Source organism: Marmota monax, unplaced genomic scaffold (assembly GCF_021218885.2).
Source record: "Marmota monax isolate L192 unplaced genomic scaffold, Marmota_monax_Labrador192_F-V1.1 WCK01_AAM20220418_F8-fsc00034, whole genome shotgun sequence".
Lineage (NCBI taxonomy): Eukaryota > Metazoa > Chordata > Mammalia > Rodentia > Sciuridae > Marmota > Marmota monax.
In genome coordinates this window covers 14,153,231-14,175,657 of record NW_026693934.1, presented here as the reverse complement: position 1 = coordinate 14,175,657, position 22,427 = coordinate 14,153,231, and the positions used below count along the sequence as shown (strand labels likewise).

Sequence of the window (22,427 nt, the reverse complement as noted above, 5' to 3'; positions counted from 1 at the left end):
AGTAAAAGTGAGTAAAGGATTAATAATCCTTATCACCTCTTACAATTCATTAAGAAACACTTTTCAATAGTGTAGAACTTGTGGAAAAAAAAAATATCTAGAAGTAACCCTTTGCATATAGCTGCTATTCATATAAGGGAGAGACATTCAGAGTAGGAGAATGCTTGTGTGTGTGTGTGTGTATGTGTGTGTGTTTGAGTAGAAAAGACAGGAGAGGTTTAAACATGGATGTCAGATAAGTACAAGATTAAGGTGACATTTTCAAGTAGTAGAGAAAAACTAGGTTACTTATTAAATGATATTGGAATAAAGGTAAACATAGAAACTGTTCTGTTTTGTTTTGTTCTCATGGTAGAAAAAATATTCACAAAAGATCAAGATGCCAAAAAGTAATATATCCATTAAAATAATTTGTATTAGTATTTACTAGACATAAAATGGTCATGAAAATTAATGTTCCATAATCTTCCCAGACAAATTCACTATAAGTAAGTAGTTTGGTGCTATAATCACACTTCACAATCAGTTACAATTCTTGCACTTTTCAATCAAATTTATAGTAATTTCCCATTTTATCACAAATGCTGAACAAGTGTCACTATTGAGAACTAAATAAAGATTTCATTAAATTGTTTCTTATTTGCATTATAAAACTGTATAAGGCATTTGCATTATTGTCTGTTTTTTTATTTTCATAGATAATGATTTGGGAAAAACCTTGTGCTGAGTTTTTTGGTACAATGCAGGCCTTTAAAGTAGGTCTCTCAGCTGAATAGAGTTATGTTTTGTTTGTCCCTTGGCTTTCTATGGACAATTTCTCTAAGATGCTTGTGTAAGAGATAAATATAAAGATGCTGGTTTTCTTTCTTTTTCTTTTTTTTTCTTCTCCTTCTGTAAATTACTGTTTTATTTAGTATTAAAAAGGTTCAGAAAAGAAGTGAAAATGGTTTTGTAAAATAAGCCCTCAAGAAGCAAGCAATTACAGTTATTTTTACATGGGCTAATCAGTATCCTTTTAAATGTGTAATCAAGTGGCATCTATAATTATTTGAGTCACTTGGCTCATACATACAATTGAATCTACTGAATGTATTTGCTTCCTTTCCTTTTCTACTCCTTCAGAGTTTATAACTAAGAGTTGATTTTCATTTTTCCCACTATAAAGCTTAGTTTTGGAGGAATTCCAGTACCAGGAAAACCTGGGACCTTTTTAAAGAAAAACTTCCATGGATGTATTGAAAACCTTTACTACAATGGAGTAAACATAATTGACCTGGCTAAAAGAAGAAAGCATCAGATCTATACTGTGGTAAGTTATCTCATTTATTTTTATTTTTATTTCTTGATGTTTTCTACCACTCGGGGGTAAGTCTTGCTTTCACTATCGCACTCCTGTATCTCTTCATAGTGTACCTGTGTTTATCTTGCACTCTTAAGAGGTCCCATCAGCCTCAGTCATACTCAAGAGCAAGACTCCCAGCCGGGACTGAGTATGAATTGTGTTCCTGGAGAAAAATGCGTATCAAAGATATTTAGAGAACTCTATTTTTCTGGTTGTGGTTGCTTTCAGCTGTGGGTGAAATTTGCATTCTATAAGGGCTAACATGGATTTTTTTTTTTTAATCTCTGGTAAACCAAAGCAAAGAATATTCCATTAAATTCAAGAGCTTGGGAGTTACATAGTTGTCTAGGAATTTGTTGAACTTCAAAAGAGGGCCTTTTAAACAAATGAGGTTACATTTTATTTTATTTTTTTTTTTGTATTTTAGAGATGTCCTTTGTTACATGTATAATCCTGATAAGTTAAATAGTTAACATTTGTTTTTCCTAATAAGGCATGAGTTTCATTAGGGTCAGGTATATGTCTTCTTTTATCACTAATGGATTTTTAATATATAGCAGAGTGCCTTGCATGTAGTAGGTACTCAATAAAGGTGTTGATGTTTCCAGCTATAGTTAAGGATTTTTCCATTTATACATGCTTCCAGTGTTTTCAGTTTTCCCATGGCATATTTTATAGCTCTGTTTAGTACTGCTATTTGTTCCTAACAGATTAGCCCTTTAATCATCGTATAATGATATGCTCTTGCTCTGATGAATTTTTTGGCTCTGAAGTCTACTTTATCTGAGGTTAATGTTGCCATTTATATATTTTCCAATTAACTTTGCATGATATTTCCTTTCTCATCTTTTTATTTTTAACCTAGCTATATTTTGGTACTTGAACTGAGTTTCTTATTGACAGCAAATATTTGGTTCATTTTTTTGAATTCATTTTCCAGTTATGTTTAATAGGTATCTTTAGACCATTTACATTTAGTGTAATTAATGTGTTAGGGTTGCAATGTCCATTTATTTTTTATGTTCTGTTATCTTCTTTTTCATGCTTCTCTTCTTTTTTCTATGTGTTGCTTGAATGATTTTTAAGAATTTCATTTTGATTTATCTAGTGGTCATATCTCTATGTACAGGTTTTGTTAGTGGTTTCTTAGTTACTATATTACATATATGCAAAATTTGATAACTTACTGGTTTTATTTTACCAATTTAGGTGAAATATAAGACTTCTCTCCTTTTAAATTTTGTTACCTTTCATGATTTTTATGCAATTGTCTTTATATTTCCTCTATACTTTAAACTGTATCACACAGTTTTATTTTTGTTTCAATTATCAAACAAAGTTTGAAAACACAAGAGAAAAAGGAGAGTTTCTTGAGTTCAGCCATATTTTTGCTTACTATTGTTCTCTCTCTTTTTTTTTGTAGCCTGATTTTCTTTCTTTTGTCATTTTCTTTTGATTGAAATACTTTCTTTTAGCCATTCTTTTTGAGTGTATATGAAAGTGACAAATTATCTTATTTTTCTTCATCTAATAATGTTTTCTCTCTCCTTCTACCTTTGAAAGATATTTTCTTTAGATGTAAGATTATAGGTTGACAGTTCTTTTTATTCAGCACTTGGAAAATGCTGAATCATTTACCTCTGGCCTCAGTGATAAATTTAGTTTTATTTCTCCAATAGGTAACATGTCATTTCTCTGTTGGTGATTTCAAAAATTTCTGTTTTTAGTTTTTGAAAGTTTGAATGTGATTGTCATGCTGTAGATTTCTTTGGGCTGACCTTGTTTGATTATTGTTTGATGTCTTGAATGAATGAATAGACTATGTCTTGGGCTAATCTTTACACATTTACATGTGGATAACTTGGGGAGTTTTGTGGGGTTTTTGCCATTATTTATTCAAGTGCTTTTATATCTGTCTCTTTCTTATCTTCTTGAACTCTGACAACATGAATACTAGATCTTTTGTTATAATCCCTCAAATCTTATTTCTTAGTCTTATTTTGTGTGCTTTGTTCAAATCATGTCATTTCTTTTGTTTTAGGTAGAAGTTTAGTATTCTTTTTCTTTTTTTCTCTCATTCTGTTATTGAACCTATTATCTTTTAGGATTGATAATGAATTTTCATTTCTAAAATTTTCATATCACTCTTCTTATCATTTGATATTTTAATTTCCTTGCTAAGACTTTTGATTTGTTACTAAGATTTTCTATTTTTGTAACTCATATCAAATGGGTAATTGGCATTGAGACATTTTTATTATAATGGCTGCTCTAAAAAATATTTGTCAGATAATTCTAACATTAATTAAATGTCATCTAAGAGGCATTTATCGATTATCTTTTTTCGTTTAGCTTGAGTTCTTTTTTGGCATAACAAAATATTGTTGTTGTTTTTTTAAGTGAACCTGCATATTTTAAATATTATGCTATGGCAAATCTTCTTTAAATTTTCTGTTTATCTGTCTTCTGCTCACGCTGTCCACTCAGGGGAAAGAGAGGTTTGGCCTTAATAACTCTGGTTTGAAATAGAAATCCCAATTCCTTTCTGAGCCTCCATTGACTTCTGTGGATGGAAAAGGTACTTGTTACTACCAAGTATGTGAGAGTTACTGCTTCCTACAAAAGTTTCATTGTTTCTTCTCTGAGTAGGCTGCATGGTAATGCCTCATGATCATCCTCTGTGTGACCTCCAGTGACATTACTACCAGAAGAAAGTGTCTTCACTTGCTATCATTGGACTGTGGTGAAGTCCACCAAGGCATCGTGACCCCATCTTTGTGAAGTGGATGGCCTCCCTCATTAGTGCTAAGTAACGTTGAAGTCCAGGATCCCCATGTAGTCTCCACTGACACACAGTGAAACACTTGATCTTTTCTGACAAAGATAGACTTCTCAAATCCCTAGGATTTTTCTTTTAGATTCTAGACATTCCCAGATTCATTTCCATAATGCCACCCTGGTTAGGATTGGAGACATTGTGATACAGCATAGCTAGATAGCTTTGCAGCAGGAGTTTTCTCTATAGCATTTATCTTGGGTTGAACAGTTATTTTAGTTATTTTCTAAAAATATTCTGTCTTGTTGCCCATTTCTTCATCCTTTGGCTGTAGAGGGCAGGCTTGGTATTGCTATTTTTTAAAAATTTGTTTATACCAGTTCGTCTGTTGGGGTGGTTGTTAGTTCTTCAGCAACGGGGCTAGGACACTAAGAAAATACAGAGAACTCCCCACCATGTTGTGCTTTATACCTTGAAGTTATTACATATGCTTTCTGTCCTCTCTTCATCAGTCAGCATCTTCTTAGGTTTCTTTTACACATAATTTTCAGTGTGGTTTAGTTATGTTCAGTAGCAGGAGAAATATGGAGAATTATGCTGCTTCCTAATCTCTGAATTGCAAGTTCCTTACAACTTTTTTTTTTTTTAATCCATACAAGAGTAAGTCATTGTATCACTGATAGAAAAAAAACCTAACCCTCCGGCTGGAGTTGTAGGTCAGTGATAGAGCACTTGCCTAGCATGTGTGAGGCACTGGGTTGGATCCTCAGCACCACATAAAAATAAATAAACAAAAGAAAGGCATTGTGTCCATCTATAATGAATATATATATATATATATATATATATATATAAGAAACCAAAGAACCAAAAAAAAAAAAAAAATCCCTAACTGCCTAAAGTCTGCCTGAAGTCTATCAATTGAACTATCTGAGGAAACTATATATGCAAATGAGCCTGTTTTACTTTCCCTTGATACATATAATTTACAAAGTGCATTTTATAATTTGGTGTTTTGCCTTGACACATTTTTTTCCAAATTGCCATTGGATTCCTAGGTGTAAGACACATTTGCTTTAGGAAAACCACACCAAGATTAAAGGTCACTATTGTTTAAAAGTTTGTCACCAAGTTTCTGACTCCTTTTGTTGGGAAAGGTTAAGACACACAATACTAACAAGGGCTCATTCCCTCCATTGGTTCCAGGAGTGACATCAACTGATATTACCTGACCTACCATTTCTGGCTCACACAGAAGGCCCCTGACAATTCCCCCACTTTTCCACATGAGCTTAGGTTATCTCCTAACTTACCTAAGCACCATCTTGCGGATGTTAGTCTGCTAACACAAGGGCACTTACATTGGGTTCAAGCCCTGCCAGAAGTTTAGCTTAAACAAATGTCATAAACATCAAAAGGCAGCTGTACTTGCCATTGTGCTCTGAGTCTGTAGAGCAAATTGCAACACAATAAGCTTAAGAAAACATCACTCACTCCCATTGTTTATAAAAGGTTCTTAAAAATAAGAGAGCCTGAGCCTCAGATATGAGTAACTAAGATCCCTATGGCAACATTCATAAAAGAAATCTCCATACATATTGTACTAGAAAATATCTTTAATGACGAGATATTTTGAAGACAGTCACTGAATAAAAATGAGATAATGGAGACAAAACATGGATTTCTGAATATTGGTAGCTTCCATCTTCTTTTTTGAGAGAATCGTTAAATAATTGTAACCTTAACAAATGTTTTGGTGATGTTTTAACTACCATTGCATTTAGCAAGTTCCCTGAAACTTGGCTAGTGTACTTTATTCTTCAGGGTTTAATTGGCAGTGTCCTTAATATGAGGCTCAGAGAATCCATTTAGCACTAATGCACTTGAAAAAAAACTCCCAAGAATAGCGTTTTATTGTGTAGGGAGACAACCTTAGTTTTCACCTTCACAATATAAAGGGAAAAACATACACTATTTTTCTTCCAAATTGCTTTCATCACCTTGCTTAAATGAGAATTCATGTACACACACACACGCACACACGCACACGCACGCACGCACACAAGCACACAGGCGTATATACCTGGTCTGTGTCTTTGGAATTCCTTGTGGGAAAGAATGGTTTGCATGGTCAAATATGAGTTACAAACTACTTCATTCCTGTCGCCAAGCTTAAAATTTCCCCCAACAGCACCAAATCAGCTGTACTCTAAGTCACTAAGTCATTACAATGCCAAGTAAGGGTTTTTGAAAGGAAGGGTGTTTTTGATCTTTTCCGGTGTTCACAGATTCTCTCTCAACTATAGAGCCTTGGGAAGTTCATTTTATCAGGCGATTCAAGAAATCAACAAATCAGGCAGAAAGAGCATGGTAATGCCCATAAATTATAAAATGCGGATTTGAGGCTCACAAAAGCGCCAGCCTTTGCCTCATGTAGCACAAGCCTTTCCTACTGGCTGCATTCAGGCGGCATCCCCATTGCAATCTGTCATCCCTTTCTTGTGGGACCTGCCCACTCCCTGGAGATTTAACAGCTGTTCCATGGGGATAATTCAATTTAGTCTTTATAGCTTGATTTGACTACAGGACGATCCTGCACACTCTGAAACGCAGTAAAACTAACAGCTTAAAGTAGACATAAAAAATAACTCACTCTTCTTCCTCAAATCCTCTATCCTATGCTAATATAGCACCATATAATAAACAATCAGAAAGTAAATGGCCCATTGAAGTGTGTGTACAGTACCTGTAATGTGGATTATAATATGTATAATATAAAAAATATATTGCCCTGATGGTTTCCTGAACATGATTAATTTCATACCTTGAATTCCATGAGAAATGATGCTTTCTTTTGAGCCATCCTTTCCTGAGCATCACACCTCCTCTCAAGAGGCAAAGAGAGGAACATGATTGTCTAGAAGTTGTCTGAAATCTCATTCACTTCATTATAGGTGTTAAAATGATTATTATTATTTTTTCAATTAAAAGAAAAGCCCCAAAAGGTCATATTACTCTATTTTGTCTTCAAAGGAGGAGGAGGGAAAACAAAGTGACCAATAACTAAGACTGTAGCTATAGAATTGGCTTTGGAGCTGATTGATCATGTCAACTCATTTCTGTGGGTTTGTCTCAAATCATTGAAATCAAGGAATTGGGTGGGCGATAGCCAATACTAAGCACAACCTCATGATTAGAAATGAAAATTAATTACAAAATACCTTTCAACTTGCTCTAGAGTCAAACCTAATGATCTTCTCAATCCAGTGTTCAGGGCAGTACCAGATGTTACATAATGGTGGAGAGCATGGGTGTCTCTATTCCTAAGCCCTACTCCATTGCTCACTCAGCTAATGAACCTGGGTAAAGTTACCAAACATTGGCATCCTCATATATAAAATGGGGGAAAATTAGAGTGCTTACTTCAAAGTGTTAATGTATAGATTAAATCTACCTGCCATGTGTTTGGTACACAGTACATGGTCCACAGTTAGCACATAATATACAGAGGAGTTTTTCCTAAGTAAAACATCTACCCTTCCATTCAACTGAAGTTGGCATGTAAGCCAATATTTATTCACCATATTACATAGATAACTAATAACATCACATCCAGTTTCCAAATAATAAAAGTATATTGGAAAGAGCTCATGGTCATTTCTGAATCCGGATTTTAGCTTACTCCTGAATTATATAAATCATAAATTGGGTTCAAAGTAAATACATTTGTAATTTTATCCATCTCATTCATTTGAAGAAATTTAGTGACAGTTCTAATCTAGGCTTGATCAAATGATGGACTCTTTTAAAATAAGATGTTAAAAAAGTTATGATGCACTGTGGAGTGGGTAAAATAAGACATCCAGATAAGTAACAGCAATAATGAGTTTTTGTGAAATTTTTCATTTTTGTTTGTGTCTCCTCCTGTCATGCAAATCATTGGAGCATAGTTGTTTATTTATCAAAACTCCACAGTCAAAAAAAATCTTCAAGAGTTAAGTGCATGTATAACTGAGAACACATACACATTCACATCTGTGCGTGCACGCGCGTGCCCGCACACACACACACACACACACACATACACACACAATCTAGTGACAGCAACCTTTGTCTTACCTTCCTGTGACCCAGAAGCTCATGAAAATCTTTCACTGAAAACTCCCTACTGTCTAGTGAAGCCTATAATCTCTTCAGCTTGTCCCCAAGATCATGTTTCATCTCTGTGAGTATGCTCTGTGATAAATGATACTTTCCCTTGATGGAAGGAATCATTTGAAAAGCAGCTAACGTATCACGTCTTCTCTCTGCGTGTTCCTGCTGTCTTCCACTGCCATTTGACCAGTCTGACATTCACTTCACCTGCTCTGGGTTTTGTTCTTCTGATACCTTGGAAAAACAATTTCTAAGTTATTAGCTTCCTGAGCAGATGCTTCCTTCCTTCCTTTCAGAAAATTGAGATTAAACAGTTCAAGGTCATATGAAGAATAATGTAACTTAAAGTAGGAAAAATAAATAAATATGCTAACAGTGGCATGGTCATTGTCTTGATCTATTTGGGTAGCTATAACAAAATTCCATAAACCAGGTGGCCTATAAACAACGGTGTTTATATTTTCACAGTTCTGGAGGCTGGGAAATTATAGGTCAGAGTGCCAGCATGGTAGAGACTTAGAAGAAACCTCTCCTGGGTTGAACACTGTAGCTATCTCACTATATTCTCACACCGTACCATGGGAGGGTCTGCAGGCTTTTTTGGGCCTATTTGCTAAAGGCATTAATCCAATGACCTCAGGATTTTATGAACTTCTATAAGGCCCCACCTCTTAATGCCATCACATCATCACATAAGTCTTTCTCTTGGTTTTAAAGCTTTATTTTTCTTCTCTCTCCTCCTCCTCCTCCTTGTCCTCCTCGTCCTCGTCCTCGTCCTCGTCCTCCTCCTTCTTCTCTCTCTCTCTCTCTCTCTCACTCACTCTCTCTCCTCTCTCTTCTCTCTTCTCTCCTCTCTCTCTCTCTCTCTCTCTCTCTCTCTCTCTCTCTCTCTTTTTTGTGTGTGTGTACCAGAGATTGAACCTAGGGGCACTTAACCACTGAGATATATCCCCAGCCCTTTTTATGTTTTATTTTGAGACAGGGTCTTGCTAAATTGCTGAGGCTGGATTTGAAGTTGCCATCCTCCTCCCTTGGCTTCCTTAGCTGCTGCAGTTACAGGCATGTGCCACTGTAACCAGCTTTGACCTTATTTTCTGAGGTGATCAGTGTTATTTACTCACGTGACAAAAGTATTACTTGAAGTTATTTAAAAAATTACTTCAGAAAGTTTTGAAAAATGTTTTTAATGACTGTGGTTGTGGCTCAAAGATAGGTCACTTACTTAACATGTGCCAGGCAGGCCCTGAGTTCAATACCCAACACCAAAGAGGGGAAAAAATACATTTTTGTGTGTATACACTCACACACACACACACACACACACAATGATAGGGATTGGACCCACAGCCTGACACATACTAGGCAAGTGCTGTATCCCAGCCCAATATATATATATATATTCCTTAATGAAAATGCAAATGCAAAATGTACAAAACTGAACACCAACCAGATAAACATTGTTCTTATCCATATGCATTTCAATTTCACATTTTAAATGAATGTTTTTATATAGCATAGACAATATTTTAATGATAATTTTATGTCTTGATTTTTCATATTAATACATTCTTTAGATATTTTCAATATCATTAAAATTTTCAATCTGTACTTATAAATGTTACTTAAAACATTAAATCAATTTACCATTGTTCATTTAAGAACCCAGTACATTAAAATTTGAGTTGTCTGAATGTCTACTGCTGAAAAACCACCTAAATGACAACTACAGTGTGAAAGTAATTTTCTGACATTTAAAATAGATGACTGAAAATGTAGGTTATTGGGTTATAGATTATGGATTTTGTTTTATTCAACTCTATTTTCTAAAGTCTTCACCAAGTTCTGTGCACCCCACAGTGTACAAGGAGTCTGCTTATTCTTCTAGTTTTACCTGATGTTGTCGAGTCATATGAATATTCAGGTGACTTTACAAGAATGGAGATAAGTGAAGGCCGAAATGTACCCAGGTGCTTTTCTGCTGTGTACTACTTCCAACTAAGAAGCTGAGCATGTTTCTTCTTTTTGCTTTTTTTCCCCCAATATCAGCAGCAATGATAACTCCTGCATTTGAAGCCATGTTGTTTCAGAGAGCTATCTTATAGACAGGATGCCACGGACCACAATGCTCATGCCAAAGGCACAGTGAGTGGAGAGATGACTGATGGGAGCCAGGGTCATATTAGTTCCTCTGTCCCTGACACATCTGTGTGAGTCAGGCAGGGGGCAGACGTTATTATCCACACTTTATACTGAAAGATACTTTATAGTCGGGGCTAGAGAAAGCCAATGATATATAGTCAGCCACTGTGCCATTCACACTCTTCTTCCTTTTTTTCTGGAAAGCACTACACCATCAGCTTTTATTCATTTTTATTATACATCTATTTTTTTTTCCTAGAGTCCTGAATGACTTTCACATAAAAGTGAAGGAAAAAATATACTCACATACACACACACAAGGCTGAGAAAGTCCATGAGCAGAACTACTTCCCTGGGTGTTAGAGAGCAATGAGGTGTTTCAGAAATGGTCCCGTGTCATTAGCTAATTAAGGAAGAAATCTCTCCTGGGTATCTGTTGCAGTGAGCAAGCATTAGGGCACGATTTTTGCCTTATGTGAGGGGAAGAAAAAAAAGGGGTGGCGAAGGATGAAGGTTCCACTTGTCCTGTGGCACTTAGCCCCTCCTGTGTCTGGCATCTGGCTTCCAGGCTCTTCTTCCTGGATGCAGGAGATGGTGGAGAGTCCTATGCAGGGAATAAATGCTTCCCAGACTCAGCCCTCTGCTTCCAGTGGCTCTTGTATTTCTCCTAAGCTGATGTTGAACAGATGAGGACATCTGAGGAATTTTCAGGAAGCAGGTTTATTTAAGCTACAACAGTGCATAGGGGTTTAATGCCTAAAAAAGTCTCTGGATCCCCAGTCTGGAAATTCTTTCAGATTTATACTCAGTGAGGTGGTTACATGAGAGTGGCTGGGTATGTAACAGTTATTCTTTGTCTCATATTCCTAGGTTAGACAGAGGTTTCACAAATATCTACTAAAAAACAAAACAAAACAAAAAAAAAACAGATACAATAACTTTTACACAGCAACAAGCTTGATTGCAGACCTAGCTTTTACCAAAAAGAGAAACCTGTCTTTTACAAGAAAGAGGAATCGGGAAACCACAATGAACTCTCTGCAAAAATCCTGCTAACTTTCTTTGTAAAAATCTTGTTGACTAGGAGAGAAGCTTCCATGTTACAATTTTGCTGGGAGGGGTCTCTGTGGAGAAGCTTAATTATGAAAATGGTCTTTTTGATGGGAGTATCTGATGGCTGCACCAAAGCAGTAGAAACTTGTACAGAAAGGTCTCAAAACTGTTCTTACAGTATAAAGATTTGTTTCACATTTTCTCACAAGTGCCTCTTTTTTTTTTTAAGCCATGCCCAGACTAGTTGCCATTTCTGAAGTTCACTGGATGGGTATCCTCCTCTCAGCCTTCCCATCTGTACGTCTCCTGTGCCAGCTACTTTCCTTTTTTTCTCCTTCACCTCCTCCTTGACCCAGTCTCCAACTAGTATCCTTCTGCTCACTCACAGGAGAATTCATATTATGAACTAGGGAGATAATAAAAATATTGAGTTGGTTGCAGCAATAAAGAAGTCTTTGCAGTCCCAAGGCTATGCTAACCATGAAACCTCAAGTTACTGCATTGTGGGGAAGCCAAAGTGAGACTGGAAAATAGGCAGCAAGTCCAGATATTAAGGTGCTTGTAATAGTTAATTTGAATTGCCCACTCAGTTGGATTAAGAGATGCAGAAGAGTTAAGAGGCTTCTGGGTGTGTTGATGAGGATGTGTCTAGGAATGATTGGCATGTGGAAAAGCAAACTGAAGAGGAGACCCTCCCTAAGTGTGGGCAGCACTGTCCAATAGGTTGAAAGATTGGATGGAATAAAAGTTGGAAGAACAAGGAAGCAGCAGCAGTTGCAAGCTCCATTTTTCTTGAATAGGTTCTTAATTGCTGCTGCGAATACCTAAGGACTTCAGACTCTAGGTCCTTCAGTCTTCCAAAGCAGACATTGCAGTGATACTTCAGGGAATTTCCAGAAGCTGTCAGTCCCAGACTGGGATAGCATAGTTGATCCCTCTTGTTTTCAGGCTTCAACATCTTGGTCTGTACAGTTACTGGTTCCTCCAGCTCTCTAGCCTGCAGATGGCCATTGTGGACTATCCAGCTTTTGGTTGTCTAAACCAATCTAATTAATCCTCTTTTTATAATCATACCTCCTATTGGTTCTGTTCCTCTAGAGAACCCTGACTCATACAGAACCATTCAGGAGGTTTGGTCCAGTGACTATTGAGCAAAAATGTGGAGACTTGAAAATTAAAATATCAAAATGCCATTACGTCATGCTAGTGTAAACCTGCTATGTATGTATGTGTCCTGCCTTCTCAAATCCATATTAGATTTCTAATGTCTTCCAGGAGCCCAGTGTGGGGAATTATAGGGCCATGTCTACCCTGGATCTGTGGTGGGATAGGGCAAGGGGTCCTGTTGAATATGCATTCTGCTCACCCCATCCAAGTGTGTTTCATGCCCACCTTTCGAAAGCTGAGGTCCAAATGCTTCCCTTATTGTGAACTTTATAGACATACAATATGACCCACCTTATCACTTATTCAAAATATAATTATTAAGCATTTACTGTGTGCATTGCCAATATTACATGATTCTAAATGTGCAAAATCTTAGACTCTTTCTGTTCTCAACATCTGCACATTGAGTGCCATGTTACGATTCCATTACTCAGAAATCAAAGCTAATGCACTCCCTGGGCCATCCTCTTAGAACTTCCAGCCACCAGTTTAATAGCCCTCTCCTTCTCATGTCACTTGTCTTCATGATTTCACACTATTTTTTTGTTTGTTTTCCAACCTTGCTTACTTTCCACAATTATGTTTTTCCAGCCATCTGTTTTCTTATTTTTCACCATGTCCCTGCCTGTGTGGCCCAACTGTGCTTCTCACTACCATGGACCAGCTACTGACTGTACCCTGTGGGTAAGACTCTAACATAGTTCCCAGTGTTAAGGAAAATGGCTAGTAGGTTCAAGACTTCATTAAGAGTGTAGGAACTTGGCCTAAACTGTGAAGAAAGGGTATCTTCCAGATAATTCCAAGGAGAGAAAAAGGAAGTCCAAGCAGAGGCATAGTATTTGCAAACATCTCAAGGTGGAGACATAAGAAATAATGTTTTATTCTAGTCTATTTATTGCAAATAGTGATTCCCATAACTCAAAGTGTTTGGAAAGTTTCACATATTCTATACCACTCATAGTGTTGAATATTTGATAGATGTCAAGGAAATGTTTATGAAGGAAGAAATATCTTTCTGATGAAGAGGTTGATCTTTGAAGGCAGTAAGATAAAATCCCAGCATTATCTCATAATTGATACAGAATCTGGATAATGTTATTAAACCTCTCCCTGCTTCAAAGTCTTGATCTACATAGTAGAACTAATAATGCCTACTTTACATATGCAAAGTGATTCCTGGGATATTATTTAATTCACATCACTAGTAGCTAGTGATGTGAATCCACTAATCTTATTCTTCCATTGTGTTCACTGTTTCTTGTTGAATGTTCCCTGTGAAGAACATATTCCTATAAGTGATCTCTATCCTTATCTATAAGTGGCCTTTTATTAATGCGATATTAAAGATTAGATCAGAAATTAATAATATCTTAAGGGTCACAAGAATATAATGAAAACTATAGTTACATTTTCTTTGGCAGAATGTTTTTGAGATCTTATTGCTACTCCTGAAGTCTACCTATGGATAGAGGCTAAAAACTCTAGGTTAAGTTTTAGATAAGAATGTCATAGGTATAATTAAACTTTTTATCTGTCTTTATAAATTCCTAACAATCTGCTATAAGTGTTCTTTGTCAGAGCAAGAGGACCCAATATGGAATCTGTTTCATGTGGGAATATGCACTGGCTTCTGAGAAACTCTATACTTTTTGTTACAAACTTTAAAAGAGGTATCTATCAAGGCCCAGGTCATTTGAAAAAGAATATATATACATAATATATGCATATATTATATCTATATATACACACATATATATGTATAATGAATGATATATAATAAATATAATTAATTATATATACATATAATAAATATAATGAATATATATATGTATATGTATATATATATATATATATATATATATTAGCTATTAGAAGGTTTTTCACTACTAAAATGGTTAAAAGAGTATTCTAAGGGGTCAAGAAGGAAAGTGGACAGTGAAGGAATAAGGACCAGGAAAGCTGCTCCTACATATGGACTGTCCAGACTTCTTAAAGAGGGTGTGGTTACCACAGGAAAATGAGGCTTACAGTTATCAATCTTGCCGGAGAACCTAGCTATCTGGAGTGTCTGTCTGAAGTGGAGTGATCAATCTCCAGCAGAGAGAGTGAAATTGTAACTTACCTATGCACAGCCCTGGGCTTCCCAATAAATGATAAGAAGACAGGAACTTGGAAGTATTTTTCTGCCTTTTTCTCTCTTCAGCGGCCCTCTAGTGCCCCCTAATGCCTAACATTAGCCAGGAGTGGTGGGGAATGCCTGTAATCCTAGAGGCTCAGAAGGCTGAGGCAAGAGGATCGCAAGTTCAAAGTCAGCCTCAGCAATTCAGCAAGGTCCTAAGCAACTTAGCAAGACCCTGCCTCAAAATAAAAAAAAAAAAAGGGGGTGGGGGATGGCGCTGGGGATATGTCTCGGTGGTTAAGCGTTACTAGGTTCAATTCCTGGTAGCAAAACAAACAAACAAACAACAACAACAACAAAACATTCCTAACACTAATGATCAAACTATCTGACAAAAGAGAAAAGAAATATTTATAGGATCCAACTCCATTATCAAAATCAGCATAAATACAGGTGACTTCAGGACTGAAACTCAGAAATGGATAACTGGCACATCCACAAGTTGCCTTTTTCCCTTAAAAAAAAAAAAAATCTAGGTTTGGACATCTAAAGGAAGCACTTGGGAAAACAAAAGGAGACATACCTATATTCATAATTTCATATATCACCTGAACAGTCTTAGATAATACTAGCACATCTCACACATGTATGTAGGACAAAATCTCAAAATAGGTCTAAACTTTTGTGATTAGTAAAACATGATTTTTTTTTTTTACTTTGTTGCTGTAGGTATGTTCAATTAAAAAAATACTGAAAGGACAACTCTTATTTATGAGCCCATATGATTTATTGCATTAAAAAGAACTTCTCACATTTGAAAACTTTAGGGCTCTGTACAAGTGCTTGTATTTGAAGCACCTGAACAATGCGCCCTTCTATCTGAGGATCTCCTGTGTTACTATTCTCATAAAAACTACCTTTTCCTATTCCATCTCTGATTTCCTCAGGCAGCTCACCCTTCTCTTTTGACATCTTTTTGTCTCACAGCCATTTCAGTCTACATTTTCTCTAACCCTTTAGTTTAGCTCGTTGCTCTATTTGTCAGTCAGTCCATGGAGATATCTGGGCTTCTCCATGGTGGACAGTAATTACTTCAAAAAAAAATTTTTTTTTCCTGAAACTTTAAAAAGGTCCCGAATATGCCTTGCTTCAGCCAAGGAAGAAACCCTTTGAAACATGTTCATATTCATCTTTGTGGCATCAATATCATCTGGTAGTTAAAGAAATATCTTACCTTTGTAACTAGTGATAATTTAAAAATGAAAACTATAGAATGATAGGGCCTTTTAAAACATAACTTTGAGATCCAGAACAAGGATAAATGTGCATATGTTTATTGGTCATAAACCACTTTAGATGTGGTCAAAAAATATTTCCATAAACCACTTTTGATGTGGTCAACAGATATGTCCTTTTGAATGAGGGATGCTCTAAAGCCCATGATTTACTTCAGTTACATGCTGTATGGTGGATGCCCATCTGCACAGTGTATTTGCATACAACCACACTGAGAATTGAGTCATCTCAAGGAGCATCCACTGCCAGCTTCCCAAGGAAAATAGAAAAGTGGAAAGTTTCAAAAGATGCCACTATTTACTAGGCAGGCTTTGATAAAAAAATTCGCAACCATCTCACCATTGTTAACCAGCAAAGTATTGATTCAAAATATGAACCAATAAGATATCAAAAATATATATATATTTTATTTCTATTTTGCATGACAAAAATCAATATTTTCAACTCATAGGAAATTAGAAAAACACAGAAAAGCAGGAAAAAATGCTTAAATTCTGATCAAAGGCATCAGTATTATACAGGTACATATTTTCTGTTCTTTTTTAATGAAGTTTTCAATTCCTTTTTTCCTTGTTATTAATATACATTATAATGAAAATAATAACATTAAATATTTAGCATGTCCCAGATATTTCATCAAGTGATTTTCATGTATTTATTTATTTTAATCCTTGAAATAGCTCTAAAAACGAATAATTATTTGTGGTTTTAGTTTAGACTTGAGAAAAATAAGGCTCAAAAATATTAATGTAGCTGGATATGGTGGTGCATGGCCTGTACTCCCAGTGGCTCTGGAGGCTGAGGCAAGAGGATCGTGAGTTCAAAGCCAGCCTCATCAAAAGCAAGGCACTAAGCAACTCAGTGAGAACTTGTCTCTAAATATAATACAAAATAGGGCTGGGAATGTGGCTCAGAGGCCAAGTGTCCCTGCGTTTAATCCCTGGTACCACCCCCAAAATTAAAGTGACTTCACCAAGATATATGACGAATAACTAACAGAACTTGGTCTCCATTCCTGGTTTACCTGGTGCAAATCCATACTTAACTACTGTGGTATGGTTTATACATATTTTATAACCTTTTCTAATTACTGTGTTTCTAAATTTTAACTAAAATAAAATTTCATTATGAAATGTTGATCAATACATACTGAATAAATTAATGATTTTTTTATGAGAAAATAAAGGAATAATTTGAGTTCCCTATAGATAAGTGAAACAATACAAATAGAAGTTGCATAATAAATATTTCTTTAAACTTATGCAGTGCTAACTGTACTAAAATGAACTTTAGGGTCCAGTTAATCCTGGATCATCTTCTGAAGAAGGTTGACCTTCTCTGGACCGACAGATCAATGAACAACCTTAAGAGATACTTGGCCTCCTTTGGCTCAGTTGCCTGGAAATAGTGTTAAAAGATGATGTTTGGGTGCCTCTTCCCACTAAAATAGCCTACTTCCCCAATTCAGCAGAAATGATTTGTCCTCACTAGAGAGAGCACTGTTCTCTCTTTAATTGATTAACTAGTTAGCTCTTCCTATTCTGGTCTCATTCTGAGTTTCTAGGGGTTAGAACTTCAAAGAATGAATTTTGGGTGGTACACAATTCAGCTTATAACAATTATTAGGGTTCTGGTGAACACTTAAGATGCTCCTATTCACTGTTTATGGAATCACTTTCTCAAACAATACAAAAACAGTACCATCAGTACTGTCCCATAAGTACTTTCAATCCTTCTAGATCCTTCAGTCCTTCTGATTGGCCATTTCATCCTCTTCCTTCATTCTAAGGTTCCTAACAAGCTACTCCAGTATCCTACCTACTTCAGGTATTCCAGTAGCCTCTGTAGTTAACATAGCCACACATATATGCAAGGAAAGTGGGGATATGTAGTCACCCAGTTGGGCATGTTGTCACCTTAAGTTCATGAACATTCCACTCTCAAGAAAAGTAAAGAGAATGGATCTTGAGTAGATAGAGATTTCTACCACAATCTCTTTGACCAGTAAATGTCACTATAGGAGTCTTTTCATGTAAAAAGTAGTACAAGCCAAGCCCAGTGGCATACACCTGTAATCCAAGTTACTTGGGAAGCTAGGGCAGGAGGATCACAGGTTAGAGGCTAACCTGGACAACTTAGTGAGACCATGTCTTATAATGAAAAGTCAAAAAGGATTGAGAATGCACTTCAGTGGAAGAGCACCACTGGCTTTGATCACCAGTACTGGGAGGAGGAGGAGGAGGAGGAGGAGGAGGAGGAGGAGGAGGAGGAGGAGGAGGAGGAAAAAAAGAAGTAATACCACTCAGATATATAGTAGATCTATTTTTAAGTTTTTGAGGACTTTCCATACCATTTCCTGTAAGATTCCCCAATTCCTTTTTCTCTACACCTTCGTAAACACATCTTTTCTCATATCTTTTTGACAATAGCCCTATTAACAGATTGCAATGATATTTCATTGTGGTTTTGATTTGCATTTCCCTTGTGATTACCAGTGTTGAGCTCTTTCTCATGTGCCTGTTGGCTAAATGAATATTTGTTTTGGAAGAATCCTCATTTAGGTTTTAGTCCAGTTTTTAAAATCAGATTATTTGTGTTTTTGAGGGGTTTTGTTTTTGTTTTTTTTTTTTTTGCTTTTGCTATTGAGTAATATGAATTCCTTAGATATTTTGGATATTACCCTCATCAGATATAGAGTTTGTAAAAATTTTCTCCCATCCTGTGCATGGTCTTTCCATGTGTTGATTGCTTTTGTTACTGTGCAGAGTATTTTGATTTTGAGATATTCTTACTTATTTATTTTACTTTCATTGTTTGTGCTTGTGTTGCCATACTTAAGGGCATTGCCAAACTTGGCATGGTGGTGCACACCTGTAATCTCAGCTACTCTGGAGGCTGAAGCAGGAGGATCAGACGTTCTAGGCCAGTTTCAGTAATTTAGTGAGACATTGTCTGAAAGTAAAAAAAAATTAAAAAAAAATAGTACATCTGGGGATGTTGCTCAGTGGTAGAGCATACCTGAGTTCAATCTCCAGTACTGCAGGGGAAAAAAATAGGGAAAAGAAAAAAAGAAAGACTTGTTCTAAAGAACAATGTCAGGGCTGGGAATGTGGCTCAAGTGGTAACACGCTCGCCTGGCATGCTCGGGGCGCTGGGTTCGATCCTCAGTACCACATAAAAATAAAATAAAGATGTTGTGTTCACCAAAAACTGAAAAATAAATATTAAAAAATTCTCTCTCTCTCTCTCTCTCTCTCTCTCTCTCTCTCTCTCTTTCTCTCTCTCTTTAAAAAAAAAGAACAATGTCAAACAAAGATTTTTTACTTTTAAATATTTAAATATAAGACCTGAAACTGCAATACTCTTTTTTTTTAATCTACCTATAGTATTTAAGTGCTGAAGTTATTTTAAATGAATTTTTGTAAGGCATGGTTCCAATTCAACATTTTTGTAGGGGTGAATCCTCTTTTTAAACATTATTAAAGAAAACATCTTTTCCCCATTGTGCATCCTTGATACCCTTTTCAAATGACAGTTCACTATGTGAGCATGGATTTATTTCTGAGACCTGGATAATGTTCCATTGGTTTATGTATGAGTACGCCAGTACCATACTATTTTGAGTAGTATGGCTTTGTAACACATTTTGAAATCAGGAAGTGTGATGCCTCTAACTTTGCTCTTCTATCTCAAAATTACTTACACTATCTGGGATCTTTTGTGGTCCCATTCCAATTTTTGGACTTTTTTTTCTATTTCTATGCAGAATGCCAGTGTAAATTAGTTATGATTTCATTGAATATATAGCTTACTTTGTGTTGTATAAACATCTTAACAATGTTGATTTTCTTGATGCTATGAACATGAGATGTCTTTCCATTTATTTATGTGTCCTCAATTTCTTATAATGTCTTATAATTTTCAGCATAAAGATATTTTACCTCTTGGGTTAAAGTTATTACTAAGCTTTATTTTCAATTTTCTTTTTTTTAGTTTTGATAGACACAGTACCTTTATTTTATTTATTTTTATGTGGTCCTGAGGATCAAACCCAGTGCCTGATATGTGTGAGACAAGCGCTCTGCTACTGAGCCACAATCCCAGCCCACTACTAAGCTTTTTTACATCATTGTACATTTTCAGAGAGTCTTCTCTTAATGTGTAGAAGTGTAACTGATCTTTTTAATCTTAGTTTTATGTCCTGCAACTTTACTGAATTTGTTTATTAGTTCTAACAAATTTTTAGTGGAGTCCTTAGGGTTTTCTATAAATAGAAGATATGTAATAGATATAATATTAATTCTTCCTTTATGGTTTCAATGCCATTTATTTCTTTTCCTTTCTTAGTTGCTTGTGATGATGCTTCCAGTACTCTGTTAAACAGAAGGGGTGAGAATGGGCACCCTTACCTTACTCCTGATCTCAGATGGAAAGTTTTCAACTCCTTGCTGTTGAGAATGACATTAGACATGGGCTTGTCATATGAGTTCTTTACTCTATTGAGGATTATTCCTTCTATAATTAATTTGTTGAAAATTTTCATCATGAAAGAACTGTGAATTTTGTCAAATGCTTTTTCTGCTTCGATGAAGATGATTGTGTGAATTCTATGCTTTCCTCTTTTAATGTGCTTTATTGTACTTCTTGATTTTCATGTATTGGATTATTCTTGTACCCTGGCCTCTGTTTATTTAATTTTTAAATTAGGATAACTCAGTGTTAGAGCACTGTCCTAGCATGAGTGAAGACCTGAGTTCTATTCCCAGCACCACAAAACAACAAACAATATTCTGTGCTTCATTTTATTTATTACTTATTTTTTTATTTGTTCTAATTAGTTATACATGACAGTAGAATGCATTTGACCCATCATACATGCATGGAGTATAATTCCTCATTCTTCTGGTTGTTTATGATGTAGAGTTAATACAGGTTGTGTAATCCCATACACACATAGTGTAATAATGTCCAATTAATTCTACTATAATTCCTACCCCCATATTGTTTCCCCTCCCTTTATTCCCCTCTGCCTAATCCCGAGTCCTCTATCCTTCCTTAGCACTACCTCCCCTTATTTCGAATTAGCATCTGCATATCAGAGAAAACATTCAGCCTTTGGTTCTTTGGGATGGGCTTATTTTGCTTAGCATGATATTCTACAGTTCCATCCATTTACTGCAAATGCCATAATTTCATTCTTCTTTAAGGCTGATTAATATTCCACTGTGTATATGTACCACAATTTCTTTTTCCATTCATCTGTTGAAGGGCACCTAGTTTGGTTCCATAGTTTAGCTATTGTAAATTGAGCTGCTATAGACATTGCTACAGCTGCCTCACTGTAGTATTCTGATTTAAGTCCTTTTGGGTATAAATCCAGGATAACTGGGTCAAATTCTGGTTCCATTTCAGGTTTTCTAAGGAATCTCCATACTGCTTTCCATAGTGGTTGTACCAATTTGCAGTCCCATCAGCAATGTATGAGTGTACATTTTTCCCTACATACTTGCTAACATTTATTGTTGTTTGTATTCTTGGTAATTGCCATTTGCTTGGAGTGAGATGAAATTTCTTTGTAGTTTTAATTTGCATTTCTCTAATTGCTAGAGATGTTGAACAGTTTTTCATATATTTGTTGATCGATTTTATTTCTTTTTCTGTGAAGTGTCTGCTTAGTTCCTTAGCCCATTTATTGATTGGGTTATTTTTTATGTTAAGTTTCTTGATTTCTTTATATATCCTGGAGATTAATACTTTATTGGTGATGCATGTTGTAAAGATTTTCTCCAACTCTATAGGCTCTCTCTTCACATTATTGATTGCTTCCTTTGCTGTGAAGAATCTTTTTAGTTTGATTCCATACCATTTATTGATTCTTGATTTTACTTCTTGCACTTTAGGAGTCTTGGTAAGGAAGTCAGTTCCTAAGTCAACATGGAGGAGATTTGGGCCTATATTTTCTTCTAGTAGGTGGTGCAGGGTGTCTGTTCTAATGCCTAAATCCTTCATCCACTTTGAGTTGATTTTTGTGCAGAGTAAGAGGGGTTTAATTTCATTTTGCTACATAATTTCCCAGCACAATTTGTTGAAAAGGCTATCTTTTTCTCTAATGTATGTTTTTGGCACCTTTGTGCAGTATGAGATAACTGAATTTAAAGGTTTTTCACTGTGTCTTCTATTCATTGGTCTGTGTGTCTGTGTAGGTGCCAATACCATGCCATTGTTGTTACTATGGCTCCACAGTATAATTTAAGTTCTGGTATTTTGATGCCTCCTGCTTCACTTTTCTTGCTTACGATTGCTTTCCAGATGAATTTTATGATTGCTCTTTCTATTTCGATGAAAAATGTCGCTGGAATTTTATTAGGAATTGCATTAAA

At 35.8% G+C, this 22,427-nt stretch overlaps 1 protein-coding gene across 1 annotated transcript in view; it reads left to right on the top strand.

Moving 5' to 3' along the window:
- Cntnap5 (contactin associated protein family member 5) overlaps positions 1-22,427 on the top strand; it is an 824,707-nt gene that overhangs the window by 409,747 nt on the left and 392,533 nt on the right. Inside the window, exon 7 of the mRNA XM_046463789.2 lies at positions 1,166-1,309. Coding sequence (XP_046319745.1) covers positions 1,166-1,309 — 144 coding nt within the window. The remainder of the gene's footprint in view (positions 1-1,165; positions 1,310-22,427) is intronic.